Raw genomic sequence first — 24,686 nt, forward strand, 5'->3', positions numbered from 1 at the left:
AAGCAATCAACATTTGTTTTTTCAGGTCTGTTCAAATTAAGATTACATCAAACCATTATTGTACTTAGCAGTTCGTGCCCTATGGTATTACACGTCACAAAATAAACTGAGATAGATCTGGACAAGAAACTAGCTCATGACAGAAAAATAATTAATTTTGGAGTGCGTTCAGGATAGTTTTGTGCAACAATTCCCACAACAAGAGAGCATGCCATGTAGATTTAGAAAGTCATAATGTGCCAGATTTAGTTAATAGCCTAACAGTGCATGAACATTTATTTATCTGAAACAATTTTAACATGATCCAGTTCTGGCATCTTGAGGGGAACTGCTTGATAGAGCAGACGCAGCACGGTTTCCTTAAAGGGAAGTCGTGTCTGACAAATTTACTGGAGTTCTATGAGGATGTGTCTAGGGCGGTGGATAGAGGAGAGCCAGTGGATGTGGTCTTTCTGGATTTTCAGAAGGCGTTTGACAAGGTACCTCACAAGAGGTTATTACAGAAGGTCAGGGGGCACGGAGTTGGGGGTAGGGTGTTAGCGTGGATAGAGGACTGGTTGTCAAATAGGAGGCAGAGAGTGGGGGTCAATGGGTGCTATTCGGATTGGCGGATGGTGACTAGTGGAGTGCCCCAGGGGTCGGTGCTGGGGCCTCAGCTATTTACCATTTATATAGATGATCTGGAGGAAGGAACCGAGTGTAGGGTGTCGAAATTTGCTGATGACACCAAAATTGGTGGAAAGGCAAATTGTGCGGAGGGTGGGGAGAGTCTACAGAAGGATCTAGATAGGCTGGGCGAATGGGCCAGGAAATGGCAAATGGAATTTAATGTTGGCAAGTGTGAGGTGGTCCACTTTGGTAGGAATAATGGTAGGAAGGATTATTACTTACGTGGAGAAAAACTGCAGCAGGCGACGGTGCAGAGGGACCTCGGGGTCCTTGTGCATGAGTCACAAAAACCCAGCTTGCAGGTGCAGCAGGTGGTCAGGAAGGCGAATGGGATGCTGGCCTTCATTGCAAGGGGGATTGAATATAAAAGTAGGGAGGTCTTGCTGCGGCTGTATAGGGCATTGGTGAGGCTGCAGCTGGAGTACTGTGTGCAGTTTTGGGTGCCGTACTTACGCAAGGATATTTTAGCCTTGGAGGGAGTGCAGAGGTGGTTTACTAGGCTGATGCCAGAGTTGAGGGGGTTGAGCTATGAGGAGAGGCTGAATAGATTAGGCTTGTACTCGTTAGAGTTTAGAAGAATGAGGGGAGATCTCATTGGGACGTATAAGATGATGAATGGGATGGATAGGATAGAGGTGGAGAGACTCTTCCCGCTCAGAAAGGATAGTAGGACTAGGGGGCACAGCCTCAAGATAAAGGGGAGGCGGTTTAGAACGGAGTTGAGGAGGAACTTCTTCACTCAAAGGGTGGTGAATCTCTGGAATTCTCTGCCCGTTGAAGTGGTGGAGGCTGCCTCGCTAAATATCTTTAAGACGCGGGTTGATGGGTTTTTGATGAGAGAGGGGATTAAGGGTTATGGGGAGAGGGCGGGAATGTGGAACTGAGCCACGACAGATCAGCCATGATCTTATTGAATGGCGGGGCAGGCTCGAAGGGCTAGTTGGCCTACTCCTGCTCCTACTTCTTATGTTCTTATGTTCAACGTAGGGTTTGAAAGGAAAAAATGTACAACAGCTACAAAAAAATAGATACAGTTGACTTCGATAAATAAAAGAGACAATCTTCAATAAACTGGGCAAATGAATAAAATGATAGTGAGAGGTGCCAAAAGAATTCATCATACATATTCTGTTTATACTTGTAAGAGGTAGGAGTTCTACTTGCCAAAAAGGAACAAAGAGCGATGTAAAACTGAAAAAGCATACAATAATGTAATGTATCACAAAGAATAGTATGGCACAGGAACAAGCTCTTCAGCCCTCCCAGCCTGTGCCGATCATGATGCCTGCCTAAACTAAAACCATATGCACTTACTAAGTCCATATTCTTCCATTCCCATCCTAGTCATGTATTCGTCCAGACGCCCCTTAAATGCCGCTATCATATCTGCTTCCACCACCTCCCCAGGCAGCACGTTCCAGACAATCACCACCTTCTGTGTAAAAAAGTTGCCTTGCATATCTCTTCTAAACTTATCCCCATGCACCTTAAACCTATGTCCCCTAATAGTTGACTTTTCTACTCTAGGAAAGAGAATCTGACTATCCACTCCGTCCATGCCAAGATAATCTTGTAAACCTCGATCAGGTTGCCCCTCAACCTCCATCATTTCAGCGAGAATGAATTTATCCAACGTCTCCTCATAACTAATATCCTCCAGGCCAGGCAACATCCTGAAAAACCTCTTCTGTACCCTCCACCATTTTCACTACATCCAGCACGATGTCACCACCAAACACATCCTACCCTCCCCATTACTTCCCGCATTTCCAAGGAGCCATTCCCTCTCTGCAATATCTTGGTCCAGTTCTTAATCTCACACAACATCCCCTTCCTTTTCTACAGCACCGTCCCATGCAAGTCTAAGAGACCTGCCTCTTCACCTTCTCTCTTCAATGCTCCAAACACCCCTTTCAAATAAAACTTGTATTTCTTTCATTTTATTTTACTGCTTCCCTGCTCATGACGTAGTTTCCCCAACATCAGAAAGAATAAATGTAGACTGGGTGACCACATTGCAGAACACTGCCAATCAGCCCCCAGGTATAAACTGAGTTTCCAGACACTTGTCCTTTCAATTTCTCCACCTTGCTCCCACTCTGATTTCTGTCCTGGGCCTGCTGCAATAAAAAGTCTGACAACACCAGGTTTTAGTCCAACCTATTTATTTGATAATATACTCACTAGCTTTCGGGGTTACCCCCTTCGTCAGGTGAATGGAGAGTTCTGGCCTCAGACAGAGCATATAAAGCACAGACAGTTTAGAGATTACTGATTAAAATGCGAATGTTCCAGTGAAGCTCAATGTGAGCTTATCTCGTGATTGAAAACCTTACAGCCTTCTGGACTTAACACTGAGTACAACAATAACATCTGCCTCCATTTTGTCTTTTTTGATGGTTTAATTCATTTTCTTGTTTCTTTGTTAATCAAACAGTTGCTGTCCTGTAATTCACAATCTCACCTAGACATTTTTTGTTTCTTATTTTTTGCCCCACTCTTGTCGGTCTTATACCATGAGACCTTATGTTGTTTAATCTCTGCTGCCCTCCACCCTTTCACAGATCTTAAAATTTTTAATTTTCTGATAAAAGGTCACAAACCTAAATGCTCACTGTTTCTCGCTCCAAAAATGCTGCCAAACCTGCTGAGTGTTTCCAGCATGTCCTGTTTTCATTCCTTGCTTTTGTTCCTATATCTCTGTAAACTGTGAGGGGGCTTGGTGGCACAGTGGTTAGCACAGCTGCCTCACAGCACCAAGGACCTGGGTTCGATTCTGGCCTCGGGTCATTGTCTGTGTGGAGCTTGCACATTCTCCCTGTGTCTGCGTGGGATTCCTCCGGGTGCTCCGGTTTCCTCCCACAGTCCAAAGATGTGCGGGTTAGGTTGATTGGCCATGTTAAATTAACCCTTAGTGTCAGGGGGATTAGCAGGGTAAACGTATAGGGTTATGAGATACTGCCTGGGTGAGATTGTAGTCGGTACAGACTTGATGGGTCGAATGGCTTCTTTCTGTACTGTAGGCGTTCTATAAGTCCAAATAACATATTTTTCAATATTTTCCCAATATCATGTGACATACGGGCTTGTGTAAATAATTTAAATAAATCGGGGGCATAGACATCAAGGTTCAGAAGGGAAGTGACATGAAGTTAACTATTGTATTTCAAAAGGAACATGTGCAGTTGGTGTGGCTCATAAGTGGATGAAGGAAAGTAGCAAGTTTAGTTTGCCCTAAAATAACCTGAAAGAACTGTAGAATGTAAAACAATAGTCAAAAACAAGGATATGGGACAAGTGCAGGAAAACAGGATTAGCAAGCCTTTAGTGATAGTTATTGTCAGTGCAGACATAATGGGCTGAAGGGCCTTTTCAGCACAGTATGACTCTATGACAAAAGAGAAGAAATATATTTAAAGAGAGATGGAAAACTGTCTGTGGGCGTGGTTATGAAATCTTAAAGTAGTGTGTACTGGAAACAGACCCATGAAGAAGCAGCTGCCACTACCCTCGGAGAAAAGTGTTTGCACTGCAAAGTTTTGAGACAAGTTTTGGCTTCTCAATATTGAATGAGAGAGTGTGAAGCTTGTGTGAGACTTCCTTAAAACAACAGCAGGTTTGTGGTATTGTTGGAATTTTTACAGACTAAAATTTATGAGACTGTACCTAAAAGAATGTTGACCTTGCAGTTAATTCAGCAGAAATCCTTTGGAAAATGTTTGTAAAAGTACTGTTAACTGCAAAAATGTAATCTTGTGTTCTTATTGTTTTCTTTTTTTAAATAAATGTTTCAAATTATTTCTTTAAATATTCACAAGTGGTTTGAAATTCTTTCTCCTGATTTCAGACGCCTTCCTATGAAATAAAATTGAAAAGCATGTTCAAATTTCAATGGGCAGCTTGGCACTTACCACCTGCCATATCATAACAAAAAGTAAGGATCTGGTATCTCTTTTTAACAACTTAATTATTGTCTTGTAAAGCCTCAAATTGGAATTGTCTTCTGAAGCCTCATTCCTAGCATGTTTCTTTCCATTTGTCTACTTCTTTGTTTATCGCTCTAGATCTTGTGACGATACTGTGTCTTTAAGAAATGTACTTTAATCATGTTTCTTGGCAGGTTTTTCAAGCAGCTCCTGGAATTGGCACCATTTGATCTGTAACTGGTGTCCTCTAACTGTTGCTGAAGCAATATAATGGACCATCACGTATATTTTTAATCTGGAGTAATGTAGTATCCTGGGGGATTTATAATCCAAGATTATAGGATTTTCACAATAACTTCACTGCAGTAAGCCTACGTATGACAATAATATTTAAATTTAATCCTTTTGGGCATGATGTGGAAATGCCGATGTTAGACTGGGATAGGCACACTAAGAAATCTCACAACTCCAAGTTAAAGTCCAACAGGTTCATTTGGAGCCATGAGCTTTCAGAGGGCTGCTCCTTCATCAGGTGAGTGGAGGTAGGCTCACAAACATGGCATATATAGGCAAAGATACAATTGCAAGATAATTATAGATTGGAACGTGAAGAATGGTTGGAATGTAATTTTTTTGTAGGTAATCAAGTCTTTACTGGTACAAACAATGTGAGTGGAGAGAGGAATAATCACAGGTTAAAGAATTGTCTCAAGTGAGGACAGTTAGTAAGATTTTACAAGCCCAGGCCAGATGCTGGTGGTGACATGAACCCAAGATCCCAGCTGAGGTCATCCTCATACATGCGGATCTAGGCTATCAGTTCCTACTCAGCAATTTTGCGTTTTTGTGTGTCTTGAAGGCCACCTAGGAGAATACTTATCCAAAGATCGGAAGCTGACTGCCCTATCTGAAGTGTTCCGAAAGGAGGGGAACACTCCTGCCTGGTGATTGTCATGCAGTTATCTGTGGTAGAGAGAAGTGGGAAAAATGTCCTGGCTTGAGACAATTCATACTTCTTTGACCTTTGATTATCCCTCTCTCTACTCATACTGTCTGTACCTATAAAGACTCGCATTCCAACCATTCTTCACATTCCGATCTGTAATTATTTTGCAACTGTGTCTTTGCCTATATATGTTTGTGAACCTACCACCACTCACCTGATGAAGGAGCAGCGCTCCAAAAGCTCGTGATTTCAAACAAATCTGTTGGACTTTAACCTGGTGTTGTGAGACTTCTTACTTAATCCTTTTGAAATTGCTGCGTGGAGTGAGATTGACAGGTCAGGTGATGCCTGAGGAATTTTTCCACAGAAAAGTCCAAGATTATAGTTTAACTTTTCTCAGAGGACTTGAGGTGGAAAGCAGTGTCTCTCTGGGATTGTAAATTTTGTTGCCTGCAAGTTGCTGTTAAAAACTGGAGAAGGCAGGCAGTGTCTCTCTCTTCAGAGGCTTTCTGGAAAGTTCCAGAACTGGGAAGCCTCAGAGTTTTAATCCATTTTTAATCCAATACGTAGAACACCAAATCACAGCAGGTGTTAAAAAAACTGCAAAATCCACCATCATGTGAGCATACTTCTTTTCTGTGCCGATTCTAGAAAAGGTGTCCATTTGTAGTATGTTGTTTAACTTGGATCATCATATCTGTTAAGATTTATACAGTTCTTGTAATTGGTTAAAGTTATTTTTTAAATTATATTTTAAATATGTTCTTAAATAAACTTTGTTTGATAAAGGCTTCCTGGTGTGTCACTTAAATCATACCTTGCTGCAACTGTACAGTTTAGAGCAGAGTTGAGGAGGAATTTCTTCACTCAAAGGGTGGTGAATCTCTGGAATTCTCTGCCCGTTGAAGTGGTGGAGGCTACCTCGCTAAATATATTTAAGACACAGGTAGATAGGTTTTTGGTAGACAAGGGAATTAAGGGTTATGGGGAGAAAGTGGAAAAGTGGGACTGAGCCACTTCAGATCAGCCATGATCTTATTGAACGGCGGGGCAGGCTCGAAGAGCTAGATGGCCTACTCCTGCTCCTATTTCTTGTGTTCTTATACCTGAAGTGAAACACTTTATGCTCACGTATGCCAAATTCAGATGTAAAAATTTATGGTCTAGCCTATCTTCATAACACACATTGGAGTTTCTGGCCTGGGTCATAATGATCTCATATACTTATTCGTTTAATTTGTCTGTCACTTTTGATTATCATTTTTCTTCTCCATCTGGTGCATCAATTCCAAATGTTCCTTGGTTAAAATTCACCTTGAATAAAGCTAATAGCCAACATATAATAGGTTGAAAATGGATGTTGCGATTCAGTGTCTGTAAAGGGGATTGGTTACAAGGGAAGTATCTGGGGCTAAGACAAGGATGTAGGGAGCTAGGGCAGAAAGACATACCAGGGTTAGAGGTTAGCAGCACTTCAAACAGGAGTTAGCCAATTCTTTGCAAAGTAAACCAACTGCATTTAGTCATCTGCCATTGGATTACCAAAGTCAGAGTGACACAGAGCAAGGGGAACAGAGGAGCATTTGAAGAGATGTTGCCAGTATACTTAGTTCATAGAGAAGGGACGATAACCATATTTCTCAGACTAATTATTCAGCAGTGGACTTTAGAGAGTTAGAGATAGGAATATCAGTATAATGAGTGGTGAGTGGGATTTGTGGATATTCAGAGATTATGGGCCAAAGACAATGCACAACACTAAACGCATGATTGCACTGTGCTACCATCCCCATTTGACTTTTGAACACAGCTTATGATCACAGTAAATCAATCATCTACATGAGGTTAAACCAAACAGAGGCCATTTGGCAACACAAAAATATAGCAACACGAGGTAATGGCCAGATGCAAACAGCAGGCAGAGAAAGCAGAAGGCTGAAACAAGAGGCAACATCACAGTAAACTGGACCAAATAAGTGAAAACATGATTGACAAAGACTATTGAACTGTACACCGAAATATTGATCTACTGCTTATTTGATATTTCTGAAAAATGGTGGGAAAGTCAGTTTAAGAAATGGGTCAAGTCCATTTTGTTGTTCATTGTCTTTCTCAGTAAGCCATCCCGTCTAGTCCCACTCTTCAATTCATCTTCATTTGTATTGAGCATCTTGCATCTGAATACTCTTCCTGGTGGCAATTTAACCCTCTTTAATGTGACTAGTACACTTGACTAAGATTTCCCTTGCGCAATGCTCGACAATCATAAGCATTCAGTCTTTTTCAAGAAGCTCTTTCATTTCTTTGGGAAGAAATTGACTCTGCTTCCATAATGGCTGTGGCAGCAAATTCCCCATTTTGCCCACCCTCAAGGTAGTTACTTTTGCTAACATGCCGTACTGTTATTTAAATGGATTTGCAAAAATGCTGGAGAAAGTCGAGAGAATTGCCACCTGGCTTGTGGCTCTTCAGTAACAGGAAACACACAGGAAACTCAGACTTTTGAAGGGAACAAGCATAGACACAAAAACATACAACTTAAATGTCTGAAATCACATGAAATACTGAAAGGAATGGATTTTATTCAGTTGACAGCTCCTGTTCGAACAGGATAGGTGAGGACTAGGACACATTAGTAGAAAATAAGAAAGCAAAATCAAATTAGGTGCCAAGAAGTATTTCTTTCTGCAGAGACTAAGACAACCTGAGACATAACATTATTAGAGACGATACAGAATTATGATTTGCTACAGCAGTTCAAAGGAGCTTGTGATTGGAGACATCTTACATAATACAAGTAGGTAAGGTTAGCTATGAACTATGGCATTAGCAACAGCAGTCTTTGATATTTGCTTTGTTAACTCCAATGCGGGAGGAATAAGCAAGCCAAGCCCATACTTCAAGACAGGTTTTATTCCCAACACCATAGAGTTTTCCACACCTAAATGAGACTAAAATAGATGGTATTGAAAACAGTGAGGAAGGTTATCAAAAATTGCATCAGGATTTTGATCACCTGGAGAAATGGGCTGAGAAATGGCAAAGGAGTTCAATACAGATAAGTGTGAAGTGTTGCATTTTGGAGAGTCAAATCAAGGTAGGACTTTCACGGTGAATGGTACGAACTCAGGGAGTACTGTTGGACAGAAAGACTTTGAAGTCCAGGTGCCCAGTCCTCTAAAGCTGGAGTAACAGATGGATAGAGCAATGAAGAGGTTTCTGGCATGCTGACCGTCAGTCAGGGCATTGAGTATAGAAGTTGGGAAGTTATGTTGCAGTTCTTCAGGGCATTGGTGAGGCTGCGCCTGGAGTATTGTTCTATATTTTGGTTACCTTGCTATATGAATATTATTAAACTGGAGAGAACGCAGAACAGATTTACAAGGATGTTGCTTGAACTCAAGCGACTGAGTTATAGGGAGAGATTGGACAGGCTAGGGCTTTTTCCTTTGGAGCATGGGAGGCTGAAGGATACCCTTAGAGGAGCGTATAAGATCATGAGAGGGATGGATAGGGTGAATGCATTCAGTGTTTTTCCCAGGGTTGGTGAAATCGAGAATTAGAGGGTATAGGTTTAAGTTAAAGAGGAGAAAGAAATACTGGGAACCTGAGGAGGAACTTTTTTTTTTACACAGAGAGTGGCATGCATGTGGAATGAGCTGCCGGAGGAAGTGGTTGAGGCAGAAACACTGAAAACATTTAAAAGAAATGATTTATACACTCAGGAGTATATTGCTAAAAGAGCTTAAGAAAATTTTCAGGCTCACTTTTCCCGCAGTAGGGGAGTTCATCCTGACATCTTGATTACCAAATCTTCTTCAAAGCCCCGAGCTAGTAGCTTTAGCTTTCTAAGTGCCATTAAGAAGCACCTTTTTGAGTATATTCACCTTTCTGATAAGGCTGGCCATCCCCATCTGGTATTTTAGTGCATACACCAAATTCCTTCTGACTCTTTTTGTTTGGCATCCTTTGTCAACTTGTCTTTCAATTTGTTTGCAGCTATTAGAACTTCTCAATTTGAAGGGCTTTTACCCCTTGTGGCATTTCTAACTTGTTCCATGGTCCTTGTTCTTGTCAAACTACGACCTCCACTCACTCTCCTCTGACTTTCTAGACTATTGTGACACAAACTCTCCTGCATGCAGAGTCCCTTTTGCAAGTCCGTGATCTTCTTCAAGGGACATGGCCACTTTCGGGTCTACTTTCAGAAGGTGTGCTGCATTTTCTGCTCTTCCATATCTTTATCTCATTTTGTCAATCCATTGGTTTTACCTCCTGTCCTTCGTCCAACATATTCAGCTAACGTTTACGTTTTGCAGCGGCTTTCCCTGCTCTCCCTCCACATACTGGCCTTGACTGGAATATGTTTTTTCTCATTCCTACTTTTGGATGAATAGCCTTATCCAATGCTTCAAAGTTAATTTGCCCATATTCAATCATCCCTCTATCTGCCATAATCTGTTCCTTGTAACCATCTAACATTGATGTTTTTTATGCCCTATTCAGAATCTATGCCAATTAGTCTTGAGGAATGTACCTCAACAGTTTGATTACCATGTTTATTTGCATCATTACCCTTAACTTTATCAGGCCCTTTCCATTCTTTCAGCCTTCTCTTTTGTTATATACCATGTCCCTTGATTAAACTGTATTCCCAATGGTCTTATGTAGTGCCATAAGGCTTGCTGAATTTTCTCCAAAGCCTCAGCTTTAATGAAAGTTTTCCTGTTTGTGGGCAAGGCATTCAAATGGCAGAAAAAGCAGAATTAATGGCAGTTCCTTCAAGAGCAGTCGGAGCCTCCAATAGCATCAAAGGCAACTTTGTATTCCTTCCATATGCCAACTAGTATGGACATTTTTGCATGTACTGCCCTTGCCAGTGCCATTTGCAACTCGCACTTTGGTTGTTCGGCTAGTATTTTATGCAACATGTAATCAATTATTTCATTCTCTCACTTAAACCATTGGTGAATGGGCTCGCAGCCACAGTATGCATAACTATGATATTCAAACTTTCATACATATCCCAAAACTCACCATTTGCAAATTCTCCTCCATTATCCGTCAGGAATTTTGTTGGGTATTCCTAATCCAGAGTCTATCCATTTCTTCATGACCTTGTTGACAACAGTCTATTTGCCCTTACTATGTATTACTGTAGATAGTTAATACAATGTAATTCAGCCTATGAAGTGTGGCAAAGAAAATTCCCAATCCTTGTCCCATACTTCTAAATCCATTCACAGTGGCAGACGCACAACAGAACATGGAGGTGGCATTCAATATTTAACACAAGTATCACACTGAACTGTAACTTGCTCAACGTGTCCTCAATCAACCACTCCAGCATCCGATCTCACAGCTTTGAATTATATGACACCAAATGTGCAAATTATCTGTGCAACTTCCAGATAATCTTTTTCTTGTCCACCAAATGTCTCTCCTCAGAAATTAACAACACTGCTTAAACTCTTCAAGAAATACTTGGCTTCCTCAGTGGCAGATAACTTTAGTTCCACAATTTTGCCAAACACAATGGCTTTGTCATTTATCATGCTTAGCTTCATCTGTACTTTTTCATTGAAGATCTGATTTGATTTATTGTTGTCACATGTATTAGTATATAATGAAAAGTATTGTTTCTTGCGTGCTATACAGACAAAGCATACCATTCATAGAGAAGGAAAGGAGAGGGTGCAGAATGCAGAGTTGCAGTCATAGCTAGGGCGTGGAGAAAGATCAACTTAATGTGAGGAAGATCCATTCAAAATCTGATGTCAGCAGGGAAGAAGCTGTTCTTGAGTTGGTTGGTCGGTGACCTCAGACTTTTGTATCTTTTTCTCAACAGAAGGCAGTAGAAGAGAGTATGTCCGGATGCATGGGATCCTTGATTATGCTGGTTGTTTTTCTGAGGCAGTGTAGGCAGAGTCAACAGATGGGAGGCTGGTTTGAGTGATGGACTGGGCTTCATTCATGACCCTTTGTAGTTTCTTGCCATCTTGGACAGAGCAGGAGCCATACCAAGCTGTGATACAACCAGAAAGAATGCTTTCTATGATGCATCTGTAGAATTTGGAGAGAGTTGTAGCAGACATGCCAAATTTCCTTAGTCTTCTCAGAAACTAGAGGCATTGGTGGGCTTTTTTACTATAGTGTCGGCACGGTGGGACCAGGACAAGTTGATGATGATCAGGCCACCTAAAAACTTGAAGCTTCTGGCCATTTCCACTTTGTCCCCACTGATAACAGGGGCGTCCCTTCACTGTGCTTCCTGAAGTCAATGACCATCTCCTTCATTTTGTTGACATTGAGGGAGAAATTATTGTCTTCACAGCAATTCACTAGATTCTCTATCTCTTTCCTGTACTCTGTCTCGTCATGTTTGAGATCTGACCCACAATGGTGGTGTCTTCAGCAAACTTGAAAATCGAGTTGGTGGGGAATTTGCCATACAATCAAAGACGTGTAAGGAGCGTAGTAAGGGGCTGAAGACATAGCCTTGCAGATCATCAGTGTTGAGGATGATCGTGGAGGGGGTGTTGTCACCTATCCTTACTGACTGTGGTCTGTGGATTAGGAAATCTAGGATCCAGCTGCAGAGGGAGGAGCCGAGCCCCAGCCCACGAAGTTTGGAGAGGAGTCTCATAGGAATAATGGTGTTAAAGGCTGAGCTGTAACCTATGAATATGAGTCTGAAGTTGGTGTCTTTGTTAACTAGGTGTTCCGGGGTTGAGTGTACGGCCAGGGAGACTGCATCTGTTGTGGACCTGTTGCAGTGATAGGTGAACTATTGTGGATCCAAGCAATTTGATAGGTAGGGATTGATTTGTGCCATGACTAAGCTTTCGAAACACTTCATAATGATGAATCTCAGAGCCACTGGACGATAGTCATTAAGGCATGCTACCTGGCTTCTCTTTGGTACCAGGATAATGGTCATCTTCTTGAAGCAAGTAAGGGCCTCAGATTGGTATAAAGAGAGGTTGATGATGTCTGTGAATACCACTGCCAGTCTGCGCAGGACCTGAGTGCTCATCCAGGTACCCCATCCGGCCAGCTGCTTTCTGTGGGCTGACTTTTGAGAAGGCTGCTCTGATGTTGACCTCGGTGATCTTGGATACAGATTCGTCCAAGGCTTTCAGGATGGAGGGTGTGCTCTCGCTGACCTCTTGCTCAAAACAGGCGTAGAATATGTAGAGCTCATCAAGGAGGGATTCATTGGAGTGGATGGTTTTACCTGTCTTCATCTTGTCGCCTGTTATACCTTACCATGGTCTGCGGGAGTACGTGTTGCTAGCCTAGGATTCTTGCTTGGTCTAGTACTGTCTTTTGACATCTTTGATGGATCTCCGTAGATCATATCTGGCTTTCATGTGTAGGTTAGGGTCGCCTGACTTGAACGCCTCAAACCTGCATTTCAGCAGGCAGTAGATATCCCTGTTCATCCATGGTTTCTGGTTGGGAAATACATGGATTCGATTCTTTGGCACACAATCTTCTACACACTTTCTAATGAAGTATTCGTTCAGGCTGGTCAAGATCTCACAACAGAGATCTGTCACAAAGAGACCACATTAATACTGATGAAGACTCTGATCCCAGCTGTCCCCAAACCTAAAGCAGGTAGAGCTTCTGTATTTCTTAACCTTCTGCCAATCTGGCTTGCCTGCAGAAGGCAGACAGAGTGGTTGTAGATGGGTCTTTTTCTGCAAGGAGGTTGGTCACCAGTGGAGTGCCCCAGGGATCTGTTCTAGGACCCTTGCTGTTTGTCATTTTCATAAATGATCTAGATGAGGAAGTGGAGGGATGGGTTAGTAAGTTCGCCGACGATACAAAGGTTGGTGGTGTTGTGGATAGTTTGGAGGGATGTCAGAAGTTACAGCGTGACATAGATAGGATGCAAAACTGGGCGGAGAAGTGACAGATGGACTTCAACACGGATAAATGTGTAGTGGTCCATTTTGGCAGGACCAACAGGATGCAGGAGCACAATATCAAGGGTGGGAGTCTTAGCCATGTTGAAGAGCAGAAGGATCTTGGGGTGCGGGTCCACAGAACTCTTAAATCGGCCTCGCAGGTGGAGGATATGGTCAAGAAGGTGTATGGGGTGCTGGCCTTCGTTAATCGAGGGATTGAGTTTAGGAGTTGGAAGGTAATGCTGCAACTTTATAAGACCCTTGTCAGACCCCACTTGGAGTACTGTGCGCAGTTCTGGTTGCCTCACTACAGGAAGGACGTGGAAGCTATTGAGAGGGTGCAGAGGAGATTTACAAGGATGTTGCCTGGATTGGGAGGCATGCCTTATGAAGGTAGGTTGAGGGAACTAGGTCTCTTCTCCTGGAGAGATGAAGGTTGAGAGGCGACCTGATAGAGGTTTATAAAACGTTGAGAGGAATAGATAGGGTGGATTCTCGGAGGCTATTTCCCAGGGCTGAAATGGTCGCTACGAGAGGACACAGGTTTAAGGTGCTGGGAAGCAAGTACAGAGGAGATGTTAGGGGAAAGTTTTTCACTCAGAGGGTGGTGAGTGAGTGGAATTGGCTGCCATCGGTGGTGGTAGAGGCGAGCTCGCTGGGGACTTTTAAAAGACTTCTGGATGAGTATATGGGATCTAATGGCTTTGGAAGTTACAGATAGTTCTATGGCTTGGTAGGTATAAATGTGATCGGTGCAACTTGTGGGCCAAAGGGCCCGTTCGTGCTGTAGTGTTCTATGTTCAATCTGCCTCATCAAAAGACTCCAGGGAGCAATTAAGCCAGTCCAACCCACACACTGTGGAAGTGCAATTGCTACCCAAGAGTGCACAACTGAACAAACCAGTTGCCAAACACTCACCACTCAATTCAGTGGCCCAGTGACCCAGTGACCAACACAATTCCTTCACGGCAGTCACTGTCATGTTTCACTTGCAATTTCAAAAACACAATTCTTCAGCTGCAGGCAATTCATTGTGTAATATTCAGAATCACATAGATAACACCAATTTACTATGTCACGTTCATTTCTCGGATTCAAGTGCCTTTGTCATTGTCCCAGACCCTTTTTTTATTTCAATACTCCAACTGGCTAAAAGTGCAACCATCTTCAAATCACATATCAGTGACCCCATCTTTGTATTGAAATAGCTTGGCAATCTCAAAATTTAGTGGCCATAGAATCCTCTGTGTTTTGCTTCACTGCAGAGTTGCCTGCATTTGCTAGGAAAGTAACTGCAAATGACAGTTTTGCCAGGAACCTTTTGTTTTTAAACAGTGGCAGCCATTTGATCTAGACAGTCTTTTCCATAAAATGGAACACCCATCAAAAGACAAAATAACAAAGAAAATTACAGCACAAGAATAGGTCCTTTGACCCTCCAAGCATGCACTGATCATGCTGCCTACCCTTCCGGGGACCATATCCCTCTATTCCCATTTATGTGTCAAGACACCCCTTAAAAGTCATTATCGTTTCTGCTTCCACTCCTTCCCCTGGCAGCGAGTCCCAGGCCCCCACCACTCTGTGTAAAAAAACTCGCCTCATACATCTTCTTTAAACCTTGCTCTTCGCACCTTAAGCTTATGCCCTCTAGTAATTGACTCTTCCACCCTGGGAAAAAGCTTCTGACTATCCACCCTGCCCATGCCATCATAATCTTGTAGACTGCTACAAGATCATCCCTCAACCTCCATCATTCCAGTGAGAACAAACCAAGTTTCTCCAACCTCTCCTCATAGCTAATGCCCGCCATGCCAGACAACATCCCCAATAAATCTTTCCTGTACTCTCTCCAAGGCCTCCACATCCTTCTGGTAGTGTGACAACCAGAATTAAACACTATATTCCAAGTACGGCCTTACTAAGATTCTATAAAGCTGCAACATAACTTGCCAATTTTTAAAGTCAATGCCCAAACTGATGAAGACAAGCATGCCATATGCCTTTTTGACTACCTTCTCCACCTGTGTTGCCACTTTCAGTGACCTGTGTACCATACACCTAGATCCTTCTGCCTATCAATATATTTACTATATATTTCCTATCTGCATTAGATCTTCCAAAATGATTAGCTCACATTTTTCAGACTCCATCTGCCATCTCTCTGCTCCAGTCTCCAACTGACCGATATCCTGCTGTATCCTCTGATGATCCTCATCGCTATCTGCAAATCCACCAACCTTTGTGTCGTCTGCAAACTTATTAATCAATTCAGTTACATTTTCCTCCAAATCATTTATATATATTACAAACAGCAAAGGTCCCAGCACTGACCCATGAGGAACGCCACTTGTCACAGCCTTCCATTCAGAAACGCACTCTTCCACTGCTACCCTCGGTGTTCTATGACTGAGCCAGTTCACCTCTGTTCCCACGCGATTTCACCTTCTGCATCAGTCTGTCATGAGGGACCTTGTCAAAGGCCGTACTAAAGTCCAAGTAGACAACATCCACTGCTCTACCCTGATCAATCATCTTCGCCACTTCCTCAAAAAACTCGACCAAGTTAGTGAGACACGATCTCCCTTTCACAAAACCATGTTGCCTCTTGCTAATACATCCACTTATTTCCAAGTGGGAGTAAACCCTGTCTCGAAGGAACCTCTCCAATAATTTCCCTACCATTGACCTAAGACTCACTGGCCTGTAATTACCTGAATTATTCTTGCTACCCTTTTTAAACAAAGGGACAACATTGGCTATTCTCCAATCCTCTGGGAGCTCCCTGTAGCCAGTGAAGATACAAAGATTTCTCTCAAAGCCCCAGCAATTTCCTTCCTTGCCCCTCACAGCATTCTGGGTCTATCCCATCAGGCCGGGGGACTTGTCTACCTTAATGTTTCCCAAGACCCCCAATACTTCCTCCTTTCTGATCTCAAAATGACTCAAACTATCTACACACCAAGTCCTTCTCTTTGGTGAATACTGACGCAAAGTACTCATGTAATACCTCGCCTCCTCTGGCTCCACACATAAATTCCCTCCCCTGACTACCCTCTTGCTCTTTATATATGTATAAAAAAGCCTTGGGATTTTCCTTAATCCTGCTGGCCAATGATTTCTTGTGGCCCTTTTTAGCCCTCCTTACTCCTTGTTTTAGCCTTGTTTTTGTAACCCTTTTTAGCCCTCCTTACTCTTTCTACTTTCCATCTATTCCACACTTGCTTCTTGTGTTCCCAGCCTCCTAGCCTTGACAAATGCTCCCTTTTTCTCTTTGACGAGGCTCACAATATCTCTCGTTACCCAAGGTTCCCAAAACTTGTCATATTTATCCTTCATCCTTACAGGAACATGCCGGTCCCGAATCCCTATCAATTTGCACTTGAAAGCCTCCCATATGCCTGATGTCGATTTGCCCTCAAATATCTGTTCCCAACCTACATTCTTCAGTTTCTGTTTAATATTATTGTAATTAGCCTTCCCCCAGTTTTGCACCTTAACTTGAGGACTACACTTATCTTTATCCATCAGTACCTTAAAGTTTACTGAGTTGTGGTCACTGTTCCCAAACTGCTCCCCTACTGAAACATTGACCACCTGGCTGGATTCATTCCCCAATACCAGGTCCAGTATGGCCCCTTCCCTAGTTGGACTGCCTACATACTGTTTTAAGAACCCTTCCTGAATGCTTTTTACAAACTTTGCCCCATCCATGCCCCTAACACTAAGCGAGTCCTAGTCAGTATAGGGCAAGTTAAAATCTCCCATCACAACAACCCTGTTACTTTTACACCTTGCCAAAATCTGCCTACATATCTGTTTCTCTATCTCCCGCTGGCAGTTGGGTGGCCTACAGTAAACTTCCATCATTGTGACTACACCTTCCCTATTCCTGAGCTCTACGCATATTGCCTCACTGTTTGAGCCCTCCGAGGTTACCCCTGCAGCACAGCTGTGATATTCTCCTTAACCAGCAATGCAACTCCTCCACCCCTTTAACATCCCCCTCTATCTCACCCTGAAACATCTGTATCCTGGGACATTAAGCTGCCAATCCTGTCCTCTTAAACAAGTTTCTGTATTAGCAACATCATAGTTCCAAGTACTAATCCAAGCTCTAAGTTCATCTGCCTTACCTGTTACACTTCTCGCATTGAAACAAATGCACTTTAGTCCACCAGACACTATTTGATTAGCAACCACACCCTACTTGCTCTTTCTCTGAGTCTTAATGGCCCTTCCCTCTGGTTCCCCTTCAGTTAATTCGTCTTTACTTTGGTTCCCACCCTGCTGACAAATTAAATTCTCCCATGTGACACTAGCAAATCTCCGGGCCAGAATATTTATGTCCTTCCAGTTTAGATGCAACCCATCCTTCTTGTACAGGTCCCACGTGCCCTGGAAGAGATCCCAATGTTCCAGGTATCTGAAACCCTGCCTCCGACAGCAGCTTTTTATCCACATGTTGAGCTATGTATCTTCCCATTTCTAGCCTCACTGGCAATTGGCACAGGGAGTAATCCTGAGATTACAACTCTAGGAGTCCTGCTTTTTAATTTTCTACCTAACTCCCTAAACTGCTGCTGCAGGACTTCATCACTCTTTCTACCTATGTCATTAGTACCAAGATGTACTACAACCACTGGCTGTTCACCCTCTCCCTTCAGAATGCTTTCTGCCCATTCAGAGACATCCTGGAGGCAACATACCATCTTGGAGCCTCTTTCACGTCCACAGAAGCACCTATCTGCACCCCTAACCATAGAGTCCCCTATAACTATTGCTCTCGTGCTCGTTGTCCCTCCCTGTTTAATAGCACAGCCAGCCATGGTGCCACTGCTCTGGCTGCTGCTGTTATCCCCTGATAATTCAGGCCCCCTAACAATATCCAAAATGGTATACTTGTTAGAAAGGGGGAAGACCACAGGCGATTCCTGCACTTGACTGCATGCTCCTTCGCGCAGTCACCCATCTATTTGCCTGCACCTTGGGTGTGACCACGTCTCTAAAGCTCCTATCTATGACGCTTTTCTCCACCTTCATGCTCCTAAATGCATCCAACTGCTGCTCCAGAGTATTCATGTGGTCTGTAAAGAGCTGCAATTGGGTGCACTTCCTGCAGTTGTAGTTGTCCGAGATGCTGGAAGTGTCACAGATCTTCCGCATCTCGTGCCTTACGAGCCTAGTTGAGTTCTTCGAAAATGTGACTGAGCACATTGACGAAGGAAGTGCAGTGGACGGGGTGTACATGGACTTCAGCAAGGCGTTTGATAAGGTCCCCCATGCAAGACTTCTTGCAAAGGTGAGAGGGCATGGGATCCAAGGGCCTTTGGCCTTGTGGATCCAGAACTGGCTTGCCTGCAGAAGGCAGAGAGTGGTTGTGGATGGGTCTTTTTCTGCATGGAGGTCAGTCACCAGTGGAGTGCCCCAGTGATCTGTTCTAGGACCCTTGCTGTTTGTCATTTTCATAAATGACCTAGATGAGGAAGTGGAGGGATGGGTTAGTAAGTTCGCTGATGACACGAAGGTCAGTGGTGTTGTGGATGGTCTGGAAGGATGTTAGAAGTTGCAGCAGGACATAAATAGGATGCAGGACTGGGCGGAGAAGTGGCAGATGGACTTCAACGCAGATAAATGTGTAGTCATCCATTTTGGCAGAACCAATGGGATGAACGAGTACACTATCAAGGGCAGGAGTCTTAGTAGTGATGAAGAGCAGAAGGATCTTGGGGTCCGGGTCCACAGGACTCTTAAATCGGCCTCGCAGGTGGAGGATGTGGTCAAGAAGGCGTATGGTGTACTGGCCTTCATTAATCGAGGGATTGAGTTTAGGAATCGGGAGGTAATGCTGCAACTTTATAAGACCCTTGTCAGGCCTCATTTGGAGTACTGTGCGCAGTTCTGGTCGCCTCACTATAGGAAGGACGTAGAAGCTATTGAAAGGGTACAGAGGAGATTTACAAGGATGTTGCCTGGACTGGGAGGCATGCCTTATGAAGTTAGGTTGAGGGAGCTGGGACTCTTTTCCCTGGAGAGACGAAGGTTGAGAGGCGACCTGATAGAAGTTTATAAAATGTTGAGAGGAATAGATAGGGTGGATTCTCAGAGGCTATTTCCCCGGGTTGAAATGGTCGCTACGAGAGGACACAGATTTAAGGTGCGGGGAGGCAAGTACAGAAGTGACGTTAAGGGTAAGTTTTTCACTCAGAGGGTGCTGAGTGAATGGAATCGGCTGCCGTCAGTGGTGGTGGAGGCGAACTCGCTGGGGTCTTTTAAAAGACTTCTGGATGAGTATATGGGATTTAATGGGATTGGGGGTTATAGATAGGTCTATGGATTGGTAGGTGTTGATGTGATCGGCGCAACTCGTGGGCCGAAGGGCCTGTTTGTGCTGTAGTTTATGTTCTATCTCACAAGTACAGCACTTAACCCCACTGACCAACATTTCTCGCACCAAGTAAATTACTTAAGAAAATTTATAAAACTCTTACCTTCACTTTTACCTTCTCACAGTGGCCTTTTTTTTTGGTTAGAGGAGGAGGGAGGGAAACACTAACGTTTCCGTCCTTCATCAACACCAAAAGTTTATTTATATGAGAAATGCACGCACAATCCAACAACTCGAACGCCAATACAGACAGTAGGATTTCAAGATTAAACTTTTCAGTCTCTTACGCTACTTATCAAAGTCCATAATGTAACATAATAACAATCCATTCCACGACTGATCATCTGTTTTCTTAAATCTATCAGAGATTGACTATGTCTCGTACACTTCCAACAACTCATCATTTTATAAAAGCTTATCCAAAAATTGAAGGGTTAATCCTTTTTCGGCATCCAAGTCATCCACATCCAGTTCCAAAAATCTGCTGTTGTGTAACGAGGCAGGTAGAATTAGGGATCTTCTTGTGAGGGATCCTCTTGGGACGAGTGATCATAGTATAGTCGAATTTCTGATGCAAATGGAGGACGAGAAAGTAGGGTCCCGAACCTGTGTCCTCTGTTTGAACAGAGGGAAGTACGATAGGATGAGAGCGGAATTGGCAAATGTAGATTGGGGGCACAGATTGGTTGGTGGGACAGCTGAGGAACAGTGGAGGATTTTTAAGGGGATCTTTTTCAGTACTCAGCAGAAATATATTCCGATGGTAAAGAAGGACTGTAGGAGAAGGGGTAACCAGCCGTGGTTTTCGAAGGAAATAAAGGAGAGTATTAAATTAAAAGCTAATGCGTTCAGAGTGGCTAAAAATAGTGGGCGATTAGAAGATTGGAAAAGATTTAAAAATCAACAAAGAATAACTAAGAAGGTGATAAAGAAAGGAAAGATAGAGTATGAAGCTAAACTAGCATTAAATATAAAAAAAGACAGTAAAAGCTTTTACAAATATATAAAGAAGAAGTGGCTGGCTAGAGTGAACATTGGACCCTTGGAGGATGAGACGGGGGATTTAGCGGTGGGCGATGATGAAATGGCTGAGGCTTTAAATAAGTTTTTTGCCTCATCTTCAGTAGAAGATGAGGGCCTAAGTGCGATTACTATCACTGGAGAGGTAGTGCTTGAGAGACTAATGGGACTGAAGGTGGACAAGTCCCGGGACCGGATGGAATGCATCCCAGGGTTCTGAAAGAAATGGCAGAAGTGATAGTGGATGCCTTAGTAGTTATTTATCAAAATTCGCTGGACTCCAGGGAAGTGCCGGAAGATTAGAAAACGGCTAATGTTACGCCGCTGTTTAAAAAGGTAGCAGACAAGAGGCAGGGAATTATAGGCTGGTTAGTTTAACATCTGTAGTTGGAAAAATGCTAGGAGCCGTCATCAAAGAAGAAATAGCGAGGCACCTAGAAAAGAACGGTTTGATCGAGCAGATGTAGCACGGATTCGTTAAGGGGAAGTCGTGTTTGACAAATTTATTGGATTTCTATGAGGATGTGACTAGTGCGGTAGACACAGGGGAACCGGTGGATGTGGTGTTTTTAGATTTCCAAAAGGCATTTGATAAGGTGCCTCACAAAAGGTTGCTACAGAAGGTTAGGGTGCACGGAGTTAGGGGTAAGGTGTTAGCATGGATAGAGGATTGGCTGTCTAATAGGAAGCAAAGAGTTGGTATGAATGGGTGCTATTCTGGTTGGTGGTTGGTGACTAGTGGAGTGCCGCAGGGATCGGTGCTGGGGCCTCAACTGTTTACCATTTATATAGATGATCTGAAGGAGGGGGCTGAGTGTAGGATGATGAAATTTGCTGATGACACGAAGATGAGTGGAAAAGCAAATTGCGTGGAAGGTGTGGAAAGTCTGCAGAGAGATCTGGGTAGGCTGAGTGAGTGGGCGAGGACCTGGCAGATGGAGTACAATGTTAGCAAGTGTGAGGTTATCCACTTTGGCAGAAATAATAGTAGGAGGGATTATTATTTAAAAGGCAAAAAGCTACAGCATGCTACGATGCAGAGGGACCTGGGGGTCCTTGTGCACGAGTTGCAAAAACTCAGTCTGCAGATGCAGCAGGTGATCAAGAAGGCGAATGGAATGTTGGCCTTTATAGCGAGGGGGATTGAATATAAAAGTAGGGAGGTCTTGCTGCAACTGTACAGGGTGCTGGTGAGGCCGCAGCTGGAGTACTGTGTGCAGTTTTGGTCGCCGCACTTGTGGAAGGATATATTGGCCTTGGAGGTTCACTAGGCTGATACCGGAGATGAGGGGGTTGGCCTATGAAGAGAGACTGAGTAGACTGGGTCTGTACTCGTTGAAGTTTAGAAGGATGAGGGGGGATCTTATAGAGACATATAAGATAATGAAGGGGATGGATAGGGTAGATAGGGTAGAGGTACAGAGATTCTTCCTGCTTAGAAAGGATAGCAGGACTAGAGGGCACAGCCTCAAGATGAGGGGGGGGGGAGCAGTTTAGATCAGAGTTGAGGAGGAACTTCTTCACTCAAAGGGTAGTGAATCTCTGGAATTCTCTGCCCATTGAAGTGGTGGAGGCTACCTTGCTAAATATATTTAAGTCACGGGTAGATAGGTTTCTGACAGACAGGGGAATTAAGGGTTATGGGGAGAAAGCGGGAAAGTGGAACTGATCCACTTCAGATTAGCCATGATCTTATTGAATGGCGGGGCAGGCTCGAAGGGCTAGATGGCCTATTCCTGCTCCTATTTCTTATGTTCTTAATGTTTTACTGCTAATTGTGATTTTTTTTCTGGTGATAATAAAATCAAAGCCATATCTTCTTCTGGGAAAATGAAGTAACTTGTGTCCACATTTTCACCTTATTTTTCCATTGCTCACTCTGAAAAAAACCAGAGAATTTACACTGTCCTTCTGCCACCCTGTACCTAAGCTAGCCAAGAGTAGTGTGCTTCCTTTCTTTCGGAGGACAGACACAAGAAACTTCTTCTTTAACAACACCAGAGCTTAATGTTTATCCTCTGCTACCATGTTAAATTCAATAGCCATTTGATGAGCAAAAATGAGTTTGAAACCAAGCCTGTACCTCAAGACAGGTTTATTCTGAAGACTGAAGACTTCCCCACATCTCAGTTTTCCAGCTGTCCCCACGTATACTAACAGAAAAAAAAAATCAATGAATTAAACAGAAGTCAACAAATGAGAAGGGAGGATAGCCTCTGATGAGGCACTGCAACTAAAACCAAAACGTCAAGGAAACTTAACTAAACTATCATTTCCATGGGTGAATCCTCCCCATACTACCTACACTATTTTGGTAACTATCCCCAGTTATATCTTACCAAAAGCCATCACCTGTTTAATAATGCAAGTGCCTTAAAAATGTAATTGCTATTTAACAAGAAGTTGCCATTCAACTTTAGTAATAAGAACATAAGAACATAAGAAATAGGAGCAGGAGTAGGCCATCTAGCCCTTCGAGCCTGCCCCGCCATTCAATAAGATCATGGCTGATCTGTTGTGGCTCAGTTCCACTTTCCCGCCCTCTCCCCATAACCCTTAATCCCCTCTCTTATCAAGAACCCATCAACCCGCTTCTTAAAAATATTTAGCGAGGCAGCCTCCACCACTTCAACGGGCAGAGAATTCCAGAGATTCACCACCCTTTGAGTGAAGAAGTTCCTCCTCAACTCCGTTCTAAACCGCCTCCCCTTTATCTTGAGGCTGTGCCCCCTAGTCCTACTGTCTTTTTTGAGCGGGAAGAGTCTCTCCACCTCTATCCTATCCATCCCATTCATCATCTTATACGTCTCAATGAGATCTCCCCTCATTCTTCTAAACTCTAACGAGTACAAGCCTAGTTTATTCAGCCTCTCCTCATAGCTCAATCCCCTCAACTCCGGTATCAGCCTAGTAAACCTCCTCTGCACTCCCTCCAGGGCCAAAATATCCTTGCGCAGGTGCGGCGCCCAAAACTGCACACAGTACTCCAGCTGCGGCCTCACCAATGCCCTATACAGCTGCAGCAAGACCTCCCTACTTTTATATGTAATTAATAAGACACTGGCATGCTTGAATGCTTCTGGAGTCACAAAGTAAATTCTCAGAGTCCTGCCCTAACTTACCTATGGGTTTTATTTGTCACTTTCTGGAGAATGGATGACTCCAGGGGGTTGGGGTTTCAATGGTAAATCTAGGCTCCACCCTGTCAGAATGCAACAGGCTGGGTTGACCAGTTGGTTTCTTTCTGCCCTTTTTCAACTTTTAATTTTCAAGCAAGGGGAAGTCATTCCTTTGATTTACTGAATGCGTACCGTACAGTAGGAAAAAGGTGTACTTTGATGCAAAATAGCATTTTCGGAGAAGTGAAGCCAGAACAATAAACAGTTATAAAGCAACATTTCACTAAATTAAACTCAGTACTTGATTGAAAGTAGAATTTGGATTTGGTAAAGAATGAGCTGAAATGATGTCTAATCAGCAAGTTACCTGTGTTGCTCTAACACGGAGCACTGCAGTGTAGTCATGTGATGAGGCCGGTACAGATCTGAATGTTTGAGCACTCGCATGAAACACCTAGGCAAAAATGAGAGGCGATGTTCAGTTTGCGTCATTATATTCTGGTTATATCATAACTACTGAAAGATCACAACTCTCTATCTGTATGCTAAGCAAAGATTCTAATGGTGTTGATCTCAGGCAGGCAAATAACTAAACCTCTATTTTCACTAATGATAGAACAGCAGATTGAGAGACAAAATAATAGTCTGATAATCCAACTATATAAACTAACTGATGAATTGGGCAGATTATTTAGTACAGA

General features: G+C 43.2%; 1 protein-coding gene across 2 annotated transcripts in view; it reads right to left on the reverse strand.

Annotated features, from left to right (window-relative positions):
• Positions 1 to 24,686, reverse strand: part of pcgf3 (polycomb group ring finger 3) — a 138,698-nt gene that overhangs the window by 86,187 nt on the left and 27,825 nt on the right. Inside the window, exons 2-3 of one of the 2 annotated variants that reach the window (XM_080196413.1) lie at positions 24,353 to 24,439; positions 22,950 to 23,019 (exon numbers count right to left, since the gene is read on the reverse strand). Coding sequence is in view for 1 of the 2 variants with exons in the window: in XM_080196403.1 (XP_080052529.1) it covers positions 24,353 to 24,439 (87 nt within the window). In the remaining variant the exon portion in view is untranslated. The remainder of the gene's footprint in view (positions 1 to 22,949; positions 23,020 to 24,352; positions 24,440 to 24,686) is intronic. The other variant, XM_080196403.1, reaches the window with a different exon arrangement.

This window comes from Carcharhinus amblyrhynchos, chromosome 1, assembly GCF_965287045.1.
Source record: "Carcharhinus amblyrhynchos chromosome 1, sCarAmb.v2.hapA, whole genome shotgun sequence".
NCBI lineage: Eukaryota > Metazoa > Chordata > Chondrichthyes > Carcharhiniformes > Carcharhinidae > Carcharhinus > Carcharhinus amblyrhynchos.